Source organism: Thunnus albacares, chromosome 6, assembly GCF_914725855.1.
Source record: "Thunnus albacares chromosome 6, fThuAlb1.1, whole genome shotgun sequence".
NCBI classification, from domain to species: Eukaryota; Metazoa; Chordata; class Actinopteri; order Scombriformes; family Scombridae; genus Thunnus; species Thunnus albacares.
Window position 1 is genome coordinate 3,393,518 of NC_058111.1, and position 16,793 is coordinate 3,410,310.

General features: G+C 38.4%; 2 protein-coding genes and 1 long non-coding RNA gene across 5 annotated transcripts in view; all 3 read left to right on the plus strand.

The window, feature by feature from the left end:
* LOC122984663 lies at positions 1–2,592 on the plus strand. The gene is made up of 4 exons (XM_044355255.1): positions 1–1,170; positions 1,258–1,371; positions 1,617–1,712; positions 2,238–2,592. The coding sequence occupies exons 1-4, from the start codon at positions 867–869 to the stop codon at positions 2,423–2,425; spliced, it is 702 nt and encodes a 233-aa protein (XP_044211190.1). The 5' UTR covers positions 1–866; the 3' UTR covers positions 2,426–2,592.
* Positions 2,593–8,296: 5,704 nt separating this feature from the next.
* Positions 8,297–11,618, plus strand: LOC122984668. 3 transcript variants are annotated; one of them, XR_006403945.1, is made up of 3 exons: positions 8,297–8,460; positions 10,525–11,091; positions 11,242–11,618. It is a non-coding gene; the product is annotated as an uncharacterized LOC122984668 (long non-coding RNA). The 3 variants fall into 3 exon arrangements; XR_006403944.1 differs by lacking the exon at positions 8,297–8,460 and adding an exon at positions 9,982–10,422 and having other exon boundaries at positions 11,242–11,617; XR_006403943.1 differs by lacking the exon at positions 8,297–8,460 and having other exon boundaries at positions 9,982–10,770; positions 10,945–11,091; positions 11,242–11,616.
* A 2,432-nt stretch (positions 11,619–14,050) lies between these two features.
* The window catches only part of capn5a (calpain 5a), a 37,699-nt gene continuing 34,956 nt past the window's right edge, over positions 14,051–16,793 (plus strand). The window contains exon 1 of the mRNA XM_044355230.1: positions 14,051–14,348. The gene's annotated coding sequence lies outside the window, so the exon portion shown is untranslated. The remainder of the gene's footprint in view (positions 14,349–16,793) is intronic.

The following is a 16,793-nucleotide window of genomic DNA, read 5'->3' on the forward strand; positions in this document are numbered from 1 at the left end:
TGATTTGGTATCTTTGGAAAACACAGCATGACTTTGTAATGACCAGGTGAGGTTAATCAGTAAAGCTAGATTAAACCAAATGCCTAAATGTACTACAGTGACATATTGACATGTAATGCTAACTGTGCTCTGAGAGAGACAGAGTTGTTTCTGTTTTAAAACATGAATATCTGCACCTGCATAAAACATTGTCATAGTTGTTAATTTAGTAGAAATGCAATGACCTCAGCTGTGATAACATTTCCTTCACTGTATTTTTCTATATTTCCAGGTATTGAAACCCACTGTGATGGCAGACAGAATGAAACTCAGTGTTATGGAGCTCTGGGAGGAACTCTGGTGCTCCAGCTGATGGACAGCGCCTCAGAAATATTTAAATACGAATGGCATAAAAACAAAACCTTAAAAATACTTGATGGGAGAAAGGATAAGATTGTGTATAATCTGATGAAGGACAGATCCGTCTTTACTCCCAGTAATGGAACATTTAGGATAAATAACCTGAACAGGACTGATGGTGCTGAATATACCCTTTACATCTTTGATTCAAATGGACGGGCATCAGAACCGCGGACTCTTCAGTTGTCAGTTCAAGGTAAATAACTACTTTTGCTATTATTAATCTTATAATTATAATTTGTATTATTCACAATAAACCAACAGCTACATAATTTGAATTGTAGATTCAAAATTCAAAATACAAATGATTTTGGAAAATGAAACTAGGTAAATACACACAAATACACATACTACTATACAAATACTATTTCTACATTTTACCTTTGCAAACAAACATTTCACATGAAATATTCAAAGTCTGCCACATAACTAGCAAGCATTGTATACATACACTGTAAACACTGAATATGTTTATGGCCACATTAAAAAGTCATGTGAGTGTGTTTCTCTCAGCTCCTGTGTCCTCTGTCCTGCTGGACTCTGAGTGTCTGTCCCAGGGAGAGATGAGGGTGTCCTGCTCCTCTGAGGGAGGGGACAGTCCTCAGTACAGCTGGACTCTGGATGGACACACACTGACAGACGCTCAGCTCCTCTCTGGAAATAACGAGACCAACAACATCACTCTGAAACAAGACGTCTCAGGACTACTGGTCTGCTCTGTCAGGAATCACGTCAGTAATGTCTCGAAAGGAGAGAAGATACCTACGTGCGGTGAGACAGAACATAGCTAGAAATAAACTTGATAATTGATGATTACACTGTACATTAGTCACAGTTGATCTATTTGTTTGTCCGTAGGCTTCATATTCATCAACTGCACCTTACCCGATGGGACAAACATATCACAGTGGGTGTTTTCAGCCAATAACACTCTGTGTGTTGATCCAACAACAACCGTTACCATGATCACAGGTAAGGAGATAAACCCTGCATTAATATCACACTCTACAATCAAACTGTGACCAACAGCAGTGATGACTCATGGTACATTTACATTAGTAAGTGAAAACTAACTCTGCTGCAGTGGATTCATTCATGTCATTTTCTCTTTTCTTCCCATGTATGTCTGCATGAAAACACCTTTCATCAAGAACATGTTTACTGAAAGATCTGTGTTTCTCTTGTGTCTTTTATTACTAAAACAGATCATTTGCCAGTACTGGCTGGTGTCCTCTCAGCGCTGGTAATTCTGTTAATAGTCGGGGTGGCAGTCGTCTGTAGTCACAAGAAAAAGCAAAACAACAAACCTAAAGGTACAAAGTTTCTTTTTTCATTACTACATTAAAAGATGATTGTTTTTTGTCCACTCATAGATTAAAGGAATAGTTTGACATTTTGGGACACTAATTAGCTTTCTTTCTCAGAGTTAGAGGAGAAGATCGATACCACTCTTATATGTTTGTTAAATGTGAAGCTAGCAGCCGGTTAGCTTAGCTTAGCACAAAGACTGGAAACAGGGGGATACAGCTAGCCTGGCTCCATATGAAGGTATAAAAATCTGCCTACCAGCACCTCTAAAGTTCAGTAATTCATGTTATATCTTGTTAATTAATGAACTTTAGACTTTTTGAAAGAGTCAGACTAGCTGTTTCTGGTCTTTGTGCTAAGCTAACCATCTCCTGGCTATCGCTTCATATTTAATGTACAAACAGGAGAGTGCTGTTAGTCTTTTCAGGTCTACTGCCCAAAATGTCAAAGAATTTCTTTAATAATCCGCTGTTATCACTGAGTATTTGTAGTCATGCAGTGTTTAACGTGTTCCTCCTTCCACTCTACAGAAGAGGAAGATGACCAAGAATTGACCTATGCTGATGTCAAGTTCGTGCAGCGGCAGGGGAGGCAGATGCATCAGACGGCAGAGATGGAGGTGGAGTACGGCCAAGTCAACTTTTCAGGGCGACCTCGGAAAACTGTTAAACCATCAGAAGATGAATGTGTGTATGCTAAGGTCCGTAAAAGCAGGTGATGCGCAGTGTTCAGCGTATTTACATTTTTATATAAAAAACTTCTTAGAAAATGTCTTTCATAAATTATACCAAATTTAATTTACTAACTTAGTGTTAGTTTTGTTCATTTCAGTGTTGTTCTTCTTCATTGCTGTTATTCTTCATCACATTTTATTTCTTTATTAAAATGCTTTTTAACTTCGGCTGAGTTTTACCAACTAGTGTGTGCTATTTTCTTCTTCTTTGAATTTAAAATGACACTATGTACTTAAATTTGACCAGAGCAGTTTTGCTGTTTACTTGTTGTGGGTTTAATCAAAGATAGAGGTTACATGATTGGTTTGGTGTGAGAGTTTGGGGTTAAAGGTCGACAGCCATGACATGCCATTCAGCTGATTCACAGTGCCATAAAATAAGTGTTTATGGCCCATGATAGCTGTAGTGTTCTAAAACAACCACCTTAGATTATCTAGTTGAGCCCACTTCTTAAAAGACAGTTGAACTTCTGACAGCATAAAGGCAGGATAATAAAGCTGCTCCAACAATCTGCCATCTTTTTGCCATCTGATCAAAAAGCCATTTTATTTTATGGGGATCAAATTGCTCAGCAGTCATTCTGCTTTTGATCCAAAGACATTCGACTGCTGTACTTGAACTCTGAAAGGTCAGACTGAACCATTATTAAACATTTATTTTTTTACCTATTAAAAAAACTGGTCATTTTATGTCGTGACACAGTCATGTGATGCTACCTACTATGCCAACATTATACAACTATAAAACCTAAACTGGTGGCTCCTGCCCATTCTTCAATGCTGAGCATGTGAGTTTCTGATTGAATAAATGCTTTGGTGACCAATAATTTAATATTCATAGAATTTATCAACACATTGTAAAATAAATATTTTAAGATCAAGTTTGATCAGCTGACGTCAACAGGGGGCCGTTAAGGCCACTGACTCTGTTTTCTGGTTGAAGTCCACACTCTGGTTGTTGTACATAAAAATTGAGAGTGACAGAATCTACTGAGAAACACAAAGAGAGAGCGAGAGAGAGAGAGAGAGAGAGAGAGAGAGACAGGATGACATGACAGAGTTAAGTGGTGAACTTCAAACAAACTTTCGACCACTGGACCAGCAGGACACGTCAGTGTTTCCGTAATAAATGAGGAACTGGACCTGTGGTTAGTCTGAAACAACAACCATCAGTCAAACCAAACATCACATAAACCAACACCTTCAAAAAAGGTTTGAAGGGTGAAATTTTACAGTTTAAAGGCATCAATGATTTACATTGCAGTGAGGATAATACATTTCAAATTCAGCTGTGATGCAAACATGATGATCCAGAGACATAGTTGTGCTAAACTGACCTTTAATCTTTTCCCCATGAGCACAAATAGACAGTTTACATGTTGAACTACCAGCTGTCATTCTAAAACCCCAGTTTGATGGTAGAATACAGCCTCATTTATTGAATAAATAATAAATTTTTTTCTGTGTATTAAAAGACTGATCAATCGCTTGTTTTGCAGTTTGTGTCTGAAGTATTTTGAGCATCATGGAAGGCAACTGAAACGCAGCAGACAACAGCTGCTAGGTTGGTACTGCATGACTGACATGAAGCATCACTGTCACCTGTGGCTTGGATTGTACTTCATGTATACGTCACTTTGGACAAAAGCGTCTGCCAAATGAAATGTAATGTTAGTGTAAAGTATAGTATCAGAGTTTTGTTTGTCATAGGCTTCATTATATGTCTGTGACTGTTGAGTAGTACAAGAAAGATGGAGGAGACGAGGAAGTCACAACAATACAAAGATCACAGGAGGAAGAGGGTGTGGTTTTCTTTCTTGTAAATAGTGACCATGTCAAGTTTCACTTCCTTTCCATCTTCTCTAACAGAAGATATTTCAGGCTGTTCAGTGTAGGATGTTCATGTTTTCTATTGAATAAAGTAGAGAAGTTTGTCTGAAAGCTGCTGACTGGGTGAACAGAGGCTGAACAGTGAGGAGACATGGAAGCTGTGGTTGGACTGTTGGTGATGCTGCTCGGAGTCTCTCATGATGAGCTGTTTCACCATCTGACATGTTAATATTGGATTTGATATTCTGCAAAAAGATGTTTTGTATTAAATTACAAATCATTATTGATGATTTTATGCAGCCACAAGATCACTTTTAGTCAATAAGTAAAGTTTGACATCATCCTAACTGATGCAGCTTTAATACTGTTCCAGGCTAGAAAACAGCTTTGACCAAATAAATACTTTTAACAAACAAGAATCAACTGACAACTAGGATTTCAAGGATTAGTGTCACATGCATAGCCTGTTCATTAGTGAGTATGACGCACAACACATAGTTTAGTGATAGTTTAGAGCTGCAACTGACTGCCAGTAAATGGTTTGATGTTGCGACAATCTGAAAGCTTCCTGTGGGTTAAATTTATAATCACAGGTGGTGGAGCAAGTAAATGCTAATGAAGAGCGACTTTTAGTTTGTGCGTATAAGGAAATATTTAGTGGTCACATATCTGTGTACAGACCAATTTCCTGTCTGAGTTCTGTGAGCTGTTTTACATTTAAGAGATAACAGGTCGAATGTCATCATGATATTTGTATATTTTAATTTTAAAAAATTCATTTAAAATTTGATATCATTAACTGGCTCACTGAACACTGAATGTCCCACCAACCAAGTTCCTCTGGAAAAAAAAATACTGTATGACACTGTTTCAACACATTGCAGCTTACCATGACTGAAATATTCAACACTATAAGACAGCATGTTTTTATGGCTGCAGCACAACTTAAAAATGTAATTAGCGCCTGAGCCCCAAAGGGACGAAGACCCTATTGTATTTTGTGTGTTTCTTTCCTCTTCTTCTTTCTTTATTATTACGCCACTTCAACCCTTAATTTGACCCCCTAAACATGATCAAAAACGCACCAAATTTGGCACACACATCAGGTCTGATGAAAAATTTGATAAAATGTAAAAATTAACCCCCAAAGTGCCAAAATGTGCTCTATAGCGCCACCTATGTATCTAATATGGCAGCCACGGCCAGTAGGAATGTCGCAGAGAGTTCAAACCAAAATTCAATTATTCGTCTCATCAAGACCTACAAATCATATGCTGACACCCCTGACCTAAATCCAACAGGAAGTCTGCAATATGCTCAAAGTACGACTTTGCGCCAATTTTGGAACCCCAAGAAACGCTATCTCCTCCTAGGGTGTTAATGGTATCGGCTTCAAACTTGAATACATGACTTATGACACTGTGCTCAACAAAAGTTGTTAAAAACTTTGTAATAACTCGAACGGTTTAGATATAATAAGCCCTGAAAGTTGTAGTGCCACATCACACCTTACAATGTAAACCAATGGGGAGGCAATCTCTAGGCATGGACTTTGTGTCAAACAAATGGTTCTAATGTCTAAACTATAAATCTGACCACTTTGATACCTGTATCAATGGATTTGTGATGAAATTTCCTACAAAAAATGTGATTTTAATGTAGGATTTGGCCAAAGTCATGAGATTTATGAGGATATTTTACAAGAAGAGTGACATTCTCTCCAACTGAGAGGGCGAGAGAGAGAATAGGAGGGGGGGGGACGGGTGTGGGGGTTTAATGGAGCTCATTGAGTCAGAATGACAGTTTAGTGATAAAGTGCTCCTTTATTAGGGCCCAAGCACCTAGCGGTTCGCTCACACTCTCTATTCAAATATATGAGTATTTTTCTGTGTCCAGCTGCAGTTACTTATTGTCTCTACACACCTGACAGTACACATTTCAATCAAACTTTGACCAGGTCATGTGGGTTAAAAGTCTTTACTTTTCTAAAAATAAACTTGATGAAAATTAGGAAGTTAATTTGTTTTACACACAAACTCATTGAGTTTTGTTTACTAATTGAAATTACAGTGAAAGGGCCCAAAACTTGTATAATTTTGACGCCACAGGTGTGAGCAAGACAGACATGTCTCACCCTGCAGAAAATTCTCATCTTCGCACCGTTGAGATTTAACGCTTCGCCATGACAGAGGAAGTTTTTATAACTTTATTGTACATGCTCCAGTCTGCACCAAACTACAACAAAGAGTCCCGGCCTGAACACGTCTACATGACAAAATTCCATCAGTGATGCAAACTGGCTGAATAGCGCCCCCTACAAAATAGCAGCGAAGTAGCCCCAGCAGCAGGCAAAACAGTGGACAACGTGGCCCAACATGCGTGGAGGTGCGAGGGCCCGTTCATCGCTACATGTTTTGTTTAGAATTTTATTGAAGCTATTAAGTTAAGTTTCAGGAGCAGGACCACACCTCAACTACGCTACTTCCGGCAATCCTATAAATACCACCGAACCCTCTCCTCTTCTTCCGCTCTTATATTCAGCTCCTCTCTGAAAATAAAGACACCAACAACATCACTCTGAAACAAGACTCAGATCAACAATCATGGATGAAGGCCTGAGGGCCAAAACGTCATCATAATCAAAGAGAAATACATATGGAGGCCAGAGTGTGCAACACTTCTTTCCTGGTTTTGAATCTGCTTCCAGTGCTCAGCACCTCACTACAACCCTTGGTGTGCGGTACTTTTCCACTATATAACCTTCATTGTTTACCTGAAATTTATGAAGCTTTTAAGTTGAACTGAATATTATTTTCTATCACTCAGATACAATATATGTCTTGCACTTTACATATATTGCACTATGCCTTTTTCATGACTGGAGACTTCATTGTCTTCACCTGAATTTAAAATACAGTTTGCTGATTTTTCGTGAGCTCAACTTGCTGTTGTAATAATGACCTGTCAGTGGGTTCAAATTTGACTTGTTATGATTGATTTAGAGATGAGAATTATGAGCCGCAATATATCATATAAATGCTTATTTTGTCACAATGATGAGACAGAGAGACGACAAGTTTTACGGTATCACTTGGACATAATATCATGTAGCATTAATAGCATTTTAGAAAAGTCAGCTGTCAGTCTCAAATCCTCTTTCAGTGTGACGGAGGGATGTTTTATTTTCATCCACTGAGTCCATCACACATATGAAGGCTCGCTGTCATGTTGGAGGTTAAAATAAAAGTGACACCGAGAACCACTTCCTTTTTGTCTCTCTGTCTATAAAAAGATGAATAGAAACGACACTCTGCTTGGTCAAAGTTCCCACACTTTCTCCTCTGAAGCCGATCACATACAGGACTGTATTTCAGGCTGTTCAGTGTAGGATGTTCATGTTTTCTATTCAATAAAGTAGAGAAATTTGTCTCACACACATTTGTTTCACTATTTGACATTTTAATATTGAATTTATTGTTATGTGAATAACATGTTGTGCAACTGTGACATTTTATCGAGTAGGATCAAGTATAGTGAGTAGTTCTTCAGTGACGTGTTATGCAGCTCAAAAGATCAAAATGAATTAAACGGGTCTTCGCACCCTTGCACACGTCGGGGCACGGTGCAGTCCAAGGGCTTCTGTCACGGGCATGTAGATGTCTCCAGACCTGGGCTGACAGGTCTGACTTTACAAACATGTGAAGTTTGGTGCAGACTGGAGCATGTACAATAAAGTTATAGCAACTTCCTGTGTTACCGTTGAGATTTGATGCTTCGCCATGACAGAGGAAGTTGCTATAACTTTATTGTACGTGCTCCAGTCTGCACCAAACTTCACATGTTTGATAAGAGTCCCGGCCTGAACACGTCTACATGACAATATTCAATCAGTGATGCAAACTGGCTGAATAGCACCCCCTACGCAGGCAAAACAATGGACAAAGGAAGTGATGTTTATCTCCTTCTTGCATTGTCTGAAAACAGCCCGGGTCTGAATAATAAATAAATAAATAAATAATATGATATTCCCTTATCTTTAACAGGACACAGTCAGGGTAAACCTGAGCCTTTGGAGGGAGGCAGCCATCACAGACCTCAACATTGGGGACCGAGTCAAATTCTCACACATGAAGACCTGCACCACTAATTATGGACTACAGCTCCAAACCACCAACTACACTAAGATTGAGGTACATTGTTGTTCCTGTTGTTTTTATATTAAAAGGTTCAAGGCAAGTCCATCAGCCATATTCAACGTGCAAGCAGGGAAATATAATTTGTTTGCAATTGTAATATAAAAATGTAATATAGTTATTAATTTCCTGCACATCCTTCACTATACCATTTATTGTATTTATTATACTGATTATATTTATTGGATTCTTATTTATTGTTATTTATTGTGCACTGTTAAAAGTTTATATACAAATGTATTCATTAACTTTTATTAACTGTATTTATTGTATTTGTTATGTTTATTGTATGATTAAATGATCTTGGCTTGTTATGTATTGTGTCTTATGTAGTGTAATTGCAATTGAGGAGAAGAGAATAGAAGCTATTTTTAAAACAGGTCTAAAAATAGCCTCAAAGCACCCAGGTTGCTATGGTGACAGCAACCCCTGTGGTAGAGGTCAGAGAAGCGAATTTCACACCTCAGATTACATTGGAGTGAATGAGACTGTTGGTCAGCACTCTCTGTGCTTTTGGGTGATTTACTCAAAAACCTTGAGTCCTATTCTAATGGAAGTAACATTTGATGAGAGAGGACAAGTTTGTCTACATTTTTTGTACAAATTGTGCTTGTAAAGTGTAAGATGTGGAAGTAAAGGTCTTTGCACACCAAGTCCGTTTTTTTCGTATGCGTTTTTTTAATCCGTCATCTGACAAAAATCGTTACGCACAGAAACCTCGCTCACTGAGTCCAGTTTATTACTATATTCGTTGCGAAAGTTCGCAATACGAGGCAAAATGGGAGTCGTCAAGCAGTGAGGATGATTTTGTGGTCCTCTAAATACTTGAAAGAAAAAGGAAGAACCACACAGTAAAAAAAGGACCACCAATTTCCACGATCCAATTGATCCTGCAGCTGGCAGCACACACACCTGATCACAGGTGATCAGCCTTTCGACTGGATCCGCAGATATTCAGGGCACAGCCTCAAAACGCTGCGACATACAGACAAGATCATGATCAATAGTCGTCCTGTGATCAGTCTGTGTATAACTTCTCTGCTAGAGCTGATAGTATCAGGGTTTCCAGGCTGTGTTGTTTGCGTGTACGGTGGCTTTGAGTGGTCAAACAACTCTGTAAAGGCTTTTGACGGATGCAAAAAAACAGAAAATCGAACCTGCTCTGAAAACTTTAATGACGGACGAAACTTTCGGAGTCGGTGTGTAAACGTGATCAACAAAACGTGACGTATTTATTTTTTAACGTGCGACAATTTCGGACGAAAAAAACAGACTTGGTGTGCAAAGACCTTAAGATCATAAGATTTTTGATAATATTGTTTGGTAACCACTTGATAATCCACTTCTTCCATCCGCCATATTATCAAATTTTCCTAACCCTAACCAAGTGGTCTTTGTGCCTAAACCTAACCAGACCTTAACCACAGTGCTGTCACACCATAAAACATCATTATTCAACGGGTAGAAATGTTAATATGCTACGTTTGTAGAAATGTTGATATGATACGTAATTCACGTGTTGAAATGTATATATTCAACTTTTCTGTGGTTTGCAGAAATGTTCAATGCCAACGTTTTCTTCTTGCGACTGGGTTGGTTTGACAGAAAGGACGATTGTCAAGTGACAAGTTTGCTCTGATCAGTGAGGTGTGGGATAGGCTGATTGACAACAGCATCGCTTTATATAAACAACGGGCAGAAATCACTATTGAACTATTGAGCAGTTATTCCCCACAAAGTCACGCTGCCCCTTCACTCAGTACACGCCCAACAAACCCGACAAATTCGGCATAAAGTTGTGGCTCGCTGCAGATGTAGAGACTAAATACATGTTGAATGGATATCCCAATCTGGGGAGGGATCCGAGTCGCCCCGCAACCCAGAGCCAAGGGGAGAGTGTGTAACTATTTTAGCTCACTCCCCCATGCCTACAAGCTCCTGGCAAAAAACATGAGCCTGGTTGGTACCACCGACAAAAACAGTGATTCATTATCATTGCTGTTGCTGTTATGACACCTGAATTTCCCTAAAATAATATTGGCTTATCTTATCTTATCTTAGGTGGGAGTGGATGTGCTGGACAAGATGCTCCCAGAAGATGGCCAGTCGCGGTTTTCTGTAACATGCTGGACATGGCTGCACTGAACGCATGTGTCGTGTACCGGAGCTGCATAGACACAACTATAACCCGGCGAGTGTTCATCCTGGAGCTCTGCAAACAATAACGCAGTGAGCACATCACCGGGCCAATACAAACGGCGAGTCCCATCCTGCCGACCATGCCCGAAGAGAAGAGGAAGAATTGCGGTGTAAAATGCAAATGCACAAAAAACAAAACAACAAAAATGTGCATAAAGTGCCTGCGTGCAGTGTGTGGACAGTGCACTGTGAAAGTCTATAGCGTGTGTGCGGATTGTGAGTAGTTTGCACGTGGTTTTGGTTGTATCTTGTACCTAAAAGCTATTTCTTTGTCTTTTACAGGATGGCACATGTGTAGTGGTGAGCCTGTGGAGGGAGGCTGCAATGTTGGACAGTAAAGTGAGTGAGGTGGCTTGCCTCTCCCACTTAAAGGGGACACAATCAGACTACGAATGCAAACTCCAGTCAACGAACTACACCAAAATCCAAGTAAATGATACAAATCCAGTATAGCAATTGATGCCCCTAGATGTCCTGTTTAACGCTTAAACAAGGCTATGTGTAAAACTTGTCTAGGTGTGTAAAATGTTTATGGTAATGAGCATGCTTTTTAAAAACATGTCTGTCTTCTCTTTACAGGAGGAGCAGAATGCCAAAGAGTGGCAGTGTGTCAATTTTGGGTGTCCTAAAATGACCAGGAAATCCATGACTTACAAGTTTAAGACATGGCTGCTTTTTTTTTTTTTTTTTTTTTTTGAGTTTTTGTCTTGAGTTGCTTTATGTTAACACTACTTGTAAATGTTTGCTGAAAGTGAAAATAAAGTATTTTTCGTTTGAAATCTTGGACTTTTTGTGGTGTTAAACAAACTTTGGTCAGTTTAAAGACTTTGTACTTGTATCTGCAAACCACACATTTCTGACCTGGAAACTTAATGTAAATTCTGGAGGTATGTATTTTCAAATGCAGTGTTTTAAGTGGGGCTACAGCCACTAGAGTTATAATGCTTAACTGCAGTTTAAGACCTCTCTCTTAACATGGCAAGATCACACAAATGGGATGTCAAAGACATTGCTCTATTGTAACTTACTAAAGCGTAAGCGTTGTTCAAAATGTATTATATTCAGTTAAATTCCTCGAATGGGAACTTGAAAGGCATGAATCAAGCTATTATATTAATGTTTCTAGTTTACCAGTATGCAGGGAATCATTACTTTGTTGTTGCTTTACAGTTTACCAGTAAGTCAATTAAGAGGGTAATTAAGTCTAATTAAAGAATCATAAATCTTGAGATCGGTTTAAGCTACCTAATGTCTCACATGATGTGTCTTCATGCATATTTTTGTTATGTGTATATTCTTCCCTTAAATCACTCAGTAATACTCCTTTGCACTTCTCCAATCTGCCATGTGGCCTTTTTTTTAATCACGTTTACATTATTTAAGACATTTTAAGATAACTTTAGTGTCTGTCACAAAGTAACAGAAATGTTCCTTTGACAAGGCTCAACAATACACATTTAAAACACATTTAAAAACACAAACATACAGTTAAAACTACAACTGACAAGGACAATATTTGTCCAGCAGGGGGCGTCTTTGACCACAGAAATGTTCTGTTCTCCTGGTATATTGTTCATGCATATTCCTAGTGATTTGTCTCATATAATAATAAATTCATTTTCTATGGGAAAAAGCACTGTATGGGATCTGTATTGAGAAAAAGTTGGATCAATGTATCCCATATTTACCATGCAACAATAAAATGCTACTTATACAATAATGCACCAGTATGAACAATCTAATAATGTAATTGATGATAATACATCCCTGCAGAATAGTAGTATTTTTACCTTTGATACTTTTGGTACATGTTGCTGATAATATTTCTTTTATATGAGGGATTTGTAATGTAACTTGTAATTGAGATTTTTTATATATATATATTATTATACTAGTACTTTTACTAAAGTAAAGTATCTGAGTACTTTCCAAATACTGGAATATAACTTATAATAAATTCTTGCATAGAAGTCTGTCTATGAGTGACTGAATAAACCTCTGGAAAGTGTGTGTGATACTTACTCTAATTCCTCTGTGGTGGCGTATCTTATTCTCCAGTTTGATCCAGTGTTTTTCTCTGATCATGGCCCTGGGCCTGTTTGGATGTTGACATTACTCCAGAAGACATTTTTGTGCATAGATGGTGTTCCTGGTTAAATTTATTTATTTATTTTTTTTAAATAATGTTGCATTCTTCACATTGAATAAAATGTATTGAAGTCATGATGGATGTGGTGTTCTGCTGTTTTAGGGAACATAGGACCATAATAATATAGTGTGATTGTGAATGTTTTTTCAGTACAGAACAGCATGAAAGGGTTAAATATAAAACATAACACTAGCAAGCACTGAGATAGTGCACAGTGCCAAGGCTGCACATTCCTCTAGTGGCCATAAGTTTTGAAGAGAATCCTGGTTGGGAGTATTTAGGCTTTGTGCACATGTGCTGATTCATTTTGCATGTTAAATTTCCAAGAACAACATGAGCCCATAACATATGTTTATCAATCACCTGTAATATAGATTTCACTGATTTTCATCAGTGTTAGAGCAGCATGTTACTGTTGTAGCTGCTGGAGGTGGAGCTAGTTTACACTACTTTATATACAGTTAGCTAGTTTAGTCCAGTGGTTCCCAACCTAGGGGTCGGGCCCCTCCAAAGGGTCAGCAGATAAATCTGAGGGGTGGTGAGATGATTAATGGGAGAGGAAAGAAGAAAAAACAAAGTTCTGATACACAAATCTGTTTTCAGTTTTTGGACTTTTTCTCTAATCTTTGATTTCTGCTGAAATATTGGATCATTTGAACATTTATTGAAATGAAAGCATGTGAGAAGTTTAGAGGGAAAAATCACTATTTGGTGGAGCTGTTAGCAACTCATAGACATGTGAAATGTGACAAGGAGACACAACTACACACTGATTTTATACAAGCCACTAAAATATCTGGTTCATCTTTAGCAACCATCAAGTTTTATTATCAGTAATTAATTAGTAATTTAAGTAACTAAATTTCAAATAGACATATTGGAGTAAAAAGTACAATATTTCTCTGAAATATAGTGGAGTAGAAGTATAAAGTAGCAGTAATGGATAACCCTGAGTAAAGTAAAAGTACCTTAAAGTTGTACTTAAGCACAGCAGGCTACCTGAGTAAATTACTCAGTTACACAGTCGGAAACACCGCTATGAAGATCTCATTCTGGATAAAGTAATCAGAAAAGGCTGTTTTACGTGTAAATTGCTTATTAATGAGTATAATGGGATCGATACAGGAATATCCCCTTCCACGTGAACGGCATAAAGTTGAGTCGTTTTAAGGTTCAATTGCGTTTAACCCGTTGATCGTAAATTGTCCGGGCCGCACCTGAAGGCACCACAGACTCTGTTCTCGACCCTCCAGATGAGTGAAGGCGGGTCGCTCAGTTTTGAGCTCCAGAGAGTGTCTCAGCTCCTCCATCTGTACACTGAGATTAATCCACCAGCCTGGCTGTGTGCTGGTAAAAGAAACCTGAAACTGTGGGTGTCGTAAAAAAAGAAAGAAAGAAAGAAAGACAGACAGAAAGAAAGAAGCGAAAGTTCAGTAGAAAAGCTCCGTGCATCGCCGAGCTGACAGCAGAGAGAAGGAAAACACACTGAAGTGCTTCTGTGAGGAGAGAGAGTCATCCAGAGAGCTGACATTTCCAGGTAAAGTCAAATTAAATAACTTTTCTATCACGAGTCATGTGATTCACTACTGTTATTAAAAAGGATCTGTTTCCGAGTTCGCAGGAGTTGATGGAGTTTCATTAATTTAACTGCGTAAAGACTCTTTATGGGACTTTTGCAGTAGTAGTATTTGTGTAATAGACTCTGGTTGAATAATGCAGGACGTAGTTTGTGTTTATCTGTTACCGTTCTGCTTTCCTCGCCTACACACAAGATGAAAAATCTAAAGTCATCCCCCGTTTAAGCTGCCGCAAATACACACTGACAGACTTCCGCCAACAACCTTCAACACACGTCACGCAGCTGTTATCAATTAAGGAGGCTGTTATCAATAACTTTTACTAGTTTGGAGTATGAAGTATAACCAGGACTGTATACTGTACAACCTATTACTGTCTATTAGAGCCTGTCAGCTGATATTATTAGCAGATATTGGCCTATTACAGATATATTGGCATCAGTGTATATATTGTCCGATATGCACTGAAATTTTTTTATTTTTTAAAGTTGTATAGGCAGCATTTTATATACATATATGATCCTTTTTCTTAAGTCAAGTTATACGTATGTTTATTGTTCTATGTGTTTCTTTTATTTATAGTTATTTATAATTATTCAATTCTCAGTGAAGTTTACTGTTTCAGTTCACTGATCATTTTATACAATAAAGTTTATTGTTAAACTGTAAAATATCCTGCCTCCATTATATAGCTTTGTCACAAGTGTTTTATAACCACATTTGAGGGATCATTGCAAAAAAAATGTGTGTTTATGTACAAGATTATCGGCAGATATATCGATATGGGAATTTTTTTTACACACTAATATCAGTATCAGCCCCAAAAATCCATTATCGGTCGGGCTCTGCTGTCTATTTTAATGCCAAAAATAATAAGACAGCAATATAAAAATAAGATGATTAGCAAATCTATCTTCAAAGATTGATGAGAAGTTGTGGGGTCATATAAAAGTTTTAGTTTAGCCCATCGGCTATCATCTGACGACGATTTAGTCTCCGGGGCAACGGCTAATGTTTCGTTAAGGGTCTATCTGCAGTCTTACAGACTTACAGGACACACACAGCCCTGACCTTTAACCCTAACCATCCCCCTGCTCATGCTTAAACCTACCAAGTAGGTGTGTCGTGTAGATACTGTGAATACTATGCATACTTCTACTTCTTCCTCTTAGTATGTACTGCCCTCACAAAGTACGCACTTCATGTCCCATTGCGGCTTCCGTCATCGTCGGCGCGTTCTCATTGGTCTGTGCTCTCTTGGCGGCTCAGTTGATGTTGCGCAGAGGATTGTGGGTCAGAATAGTCAGAAAAGCATGCTGGTACATCCTGGTACTTACATACTATGTATTGGGACATACTAAATCTTTTTTCTGGCACACTTAATAGTATGATAATATGGGTCATATCAGAACGCACCCAATGTTTCAGGGCCAAGACTTCCTCCTCTGTGCGCCAGTCATTTACAATCTGATAAGCAACTTGAGACCGCCCCGGGAGAATCACCAATCATGTAATCAGACTTTTTCGAAAGTTTCTCCACATTATACACAAACATTGATACTTTTTGTAGATGTTTGAGGTCCAGACGACATGTCAGCCAATGTGTTTCGCCTCCTTCGCTCCCCACACAGACCATTCACCTGCATGCAACCAAAGCCTGCTCCTGTAAACTGGTCTTTATGTTTTTATTGTGTTATTTTAATTGTACAGCACTTTGGTCAAATGCTGTTTTTAATAAGCTTTATAAATAAATTGGACTTGAACTGCTCCAACATGATACCAAAATGTCGTCCCTTGCCTGCAGGTTCTGCACTTATATGCAGATATCTGCTTATAGAGATAAAAGGTTGTCTTTCATGTGACAGACATGCTTTTATTTTGAGGGCAAGTGTTTGTAATTTCCTGTGCAGTTGTTAACTAACTCTTGGCGACTTGACACAGCTGAAAAGCGCCTGAAGCGTCTTCAGAATATATTAAAGTTCACTGTAGACGAGTGAAAGACGGTTTGGCAGAGTTGCATTCGGGTACATTAGATATGTTACATATACATATATGTCATGTCACACATCATCTAAAAGCCGTCCTGTGATATTTTGAACATCTGCATTGAGCTGTTGGTCTGTGGCATGTTTATTAGTGCCTACATGAAACCACACCCATGTTTGGCTGGTATTACTCTGTTCTTGCCCAACAGTCAAAAACATGTGTGTCAGTAGATAACTGCCTCTAGAGTTTCACAGCAAGAAAGACTGTATTTACCGAGAAAATGAATCAGAAGTAAGCGATGTGGCTTTAGGATAATACTTTTGCAATGAAATAGAGATGGTTGCACATTCAGTTCTGCAGCAGTAAACTCTGCAGCTGTTGACAGTAGACTGATGTGAACAGGTGACGTCAGTCTTGTA

Excerpts from the sequence above, each read along its gene's own strand:
- LOC122984663 (XM_044355255.1), top strand. The coding sequence starts at position 867 with ATGTTTATGGCCACATTAAAAAGTCATGTGAGTGTGTTTCTCTCAGCT. Across the intron at positions 1,171-1,257 it reads AGAGAAGATACCTACGTGCG|GCTTCATATTCATCAACTGC; the intron begins GTGAGACAGAAC and ends GTTTGTCCGTAG. Across the intron at positions 1,713-2,237 it reads GCAAAACAACAAACCTAAAG|AAGAGGAAGATGACCAAGAA; the intron begins GTACAAAGTTTC and ends TCCACTCTACAG.